A 1,220-nucleotide genomic window follows, 5' to 3' on the forward strand; every position below is an offset into this window, starting at 1 on the left:
TTAATAGGATAATACAACAATTCATACCATTACATTTTAAAGCGAAACGAAAATACAAACTAATTAACTTCAACAGAATTTAAAGTTCGTTATATAATAAGACATAACAAGTTAGAAGAATAACATATAGTCCAAGTAAGAAAAGTTTCATTAATACAAATAAAACAAACTAACTAGTCATCGGTTTTCTTGAAGAATGATGCTGCAGTACGGGTACTTCATATTGTCGGGAACTTCAAGGAAAGCTTTCATGTCATCGACGTTACGCATAAGTATACGCATTAAGCGACACCTATCCATCAATGTGAGCTCAGGGATGGCCTCCAAATGTCGAACAATCTCTTGACGTGTTTGGGTAGCATCTTGACGTTGTAGGATAGGCCATTCAGCAATGCGATGAAGTTGTTCATTTCCATACTCAATGGCAGTACGAACTATGTCCCCACTATCTGTGGCATGTCCTGGACGTTTCCGCTTAGACCCGCTTGAAACATTTCTACGTTCACTGACCCTAGCGGTTCTTGTTTCCATCAAATCATCAGGCGACATGTTCAATCCCGGACTGTACATTGGCTGAAAGTCCGTATCTGGCATAGCATCAGCAGCAAATGCGTCATACCCAGGAGGATCGTTTGACCCAATGTCCGCAAAACTCTCAGCCCGACCTCCTGTTGCACGATCTTTGCCAAACACGTACGACAGTTCGTCATAGTGGACAAACGACTTATTAAGGAGGCCTTTCGCCGCCGGATGACTCTGTATAAGTGCAATAATAAATTATTAGTCCATGTATTCAAATAATCAAACAAGTGTTCAAATATCTAGTAACGCACCTTTACCCAATCGTCAAAGACTTCTTTCTCAGCGACGATGCATTTTTTTTCATCATTCCACCCAAAACCACTACAGTTTGGGCCACGCATCTCCGCAAGTGCGTGAAACATTCTCTTCATCAATTTGATTCGACTATCGATGGTTGAAGCATGGATATTAGAACCTGGGATCTTGAACGCCATCATTCTCGCCAGCTGATTTAAGTACCCGGGACGAAAGGTCCCATTGTCGAACCTCCACCCACCAACATTGACCAACTCCACGAGGCACTCCACGAGGCCTGCCTCTTCCTCTTTAGTCCAAGTATGTTTAGGTAGTCTCGATGAACTTGTCATGCTAGACGTAAAACGCAAAACATATTAGTTTCATTAAGTTCCGTATGATTA

At 41.8% G+C, this 1,220-nt stretch overlaps 1 protein-coding gene across 1 annotated transcript; it reads right to left on the reverse strand.

The window, feature by feature from the left end:
• Nucleotides 1–1,220, reverse strand: LOC103504332 (uncharacterized). The gene is made up of 2 exons (XM_051080357.1): nucleotides 834–1,220; nucleotides 1–756 (listed from the first exon to the last, which is right to left on the reverse strand). The coding sequence occupies exons 1-2, from the start codon at nucleotides 1,167–1,169 to the stop codon at nucleotides 178–180; spliced, it is 915 nt and encodes a 304-aa protein (XP_050936314.1). The 5' UTR covers nucleotides 1,170–1,220; the 3' UTR covers nucleotides 1–177.

Source organism: Cucumis melo, chromosome 12, assembly GCF_025177605.1.
Source record: "Cucumis melo cultivar AY chromosome 12, USDA_Cmelo_AY_1.0, whole genome shotgun sequence".
NCBI lineage: Eukaryota > Viridiplantae > Streptophyta > Magnoliopsida > Cucurbitales > Cucurbitaceae > Cucumis > Cucumis melo.

Bases quoted from the DNA above. Each gene is read 5' to 3' on its own strand.
- LOC103504332 (XM_051080357.1), bottom strand. From the start codon at position 1,169: ATGACAAGTTCATCGAGACTACCTAAACATACTTGGACTAAAGAGGAA. The intron at 757-833 runs GTGCGTTACTAG...GCACTTATACAG, and splicing joins TCTTTGACGATTGGGTAAAG to AGTCATCCGGCGGCGAAAGG.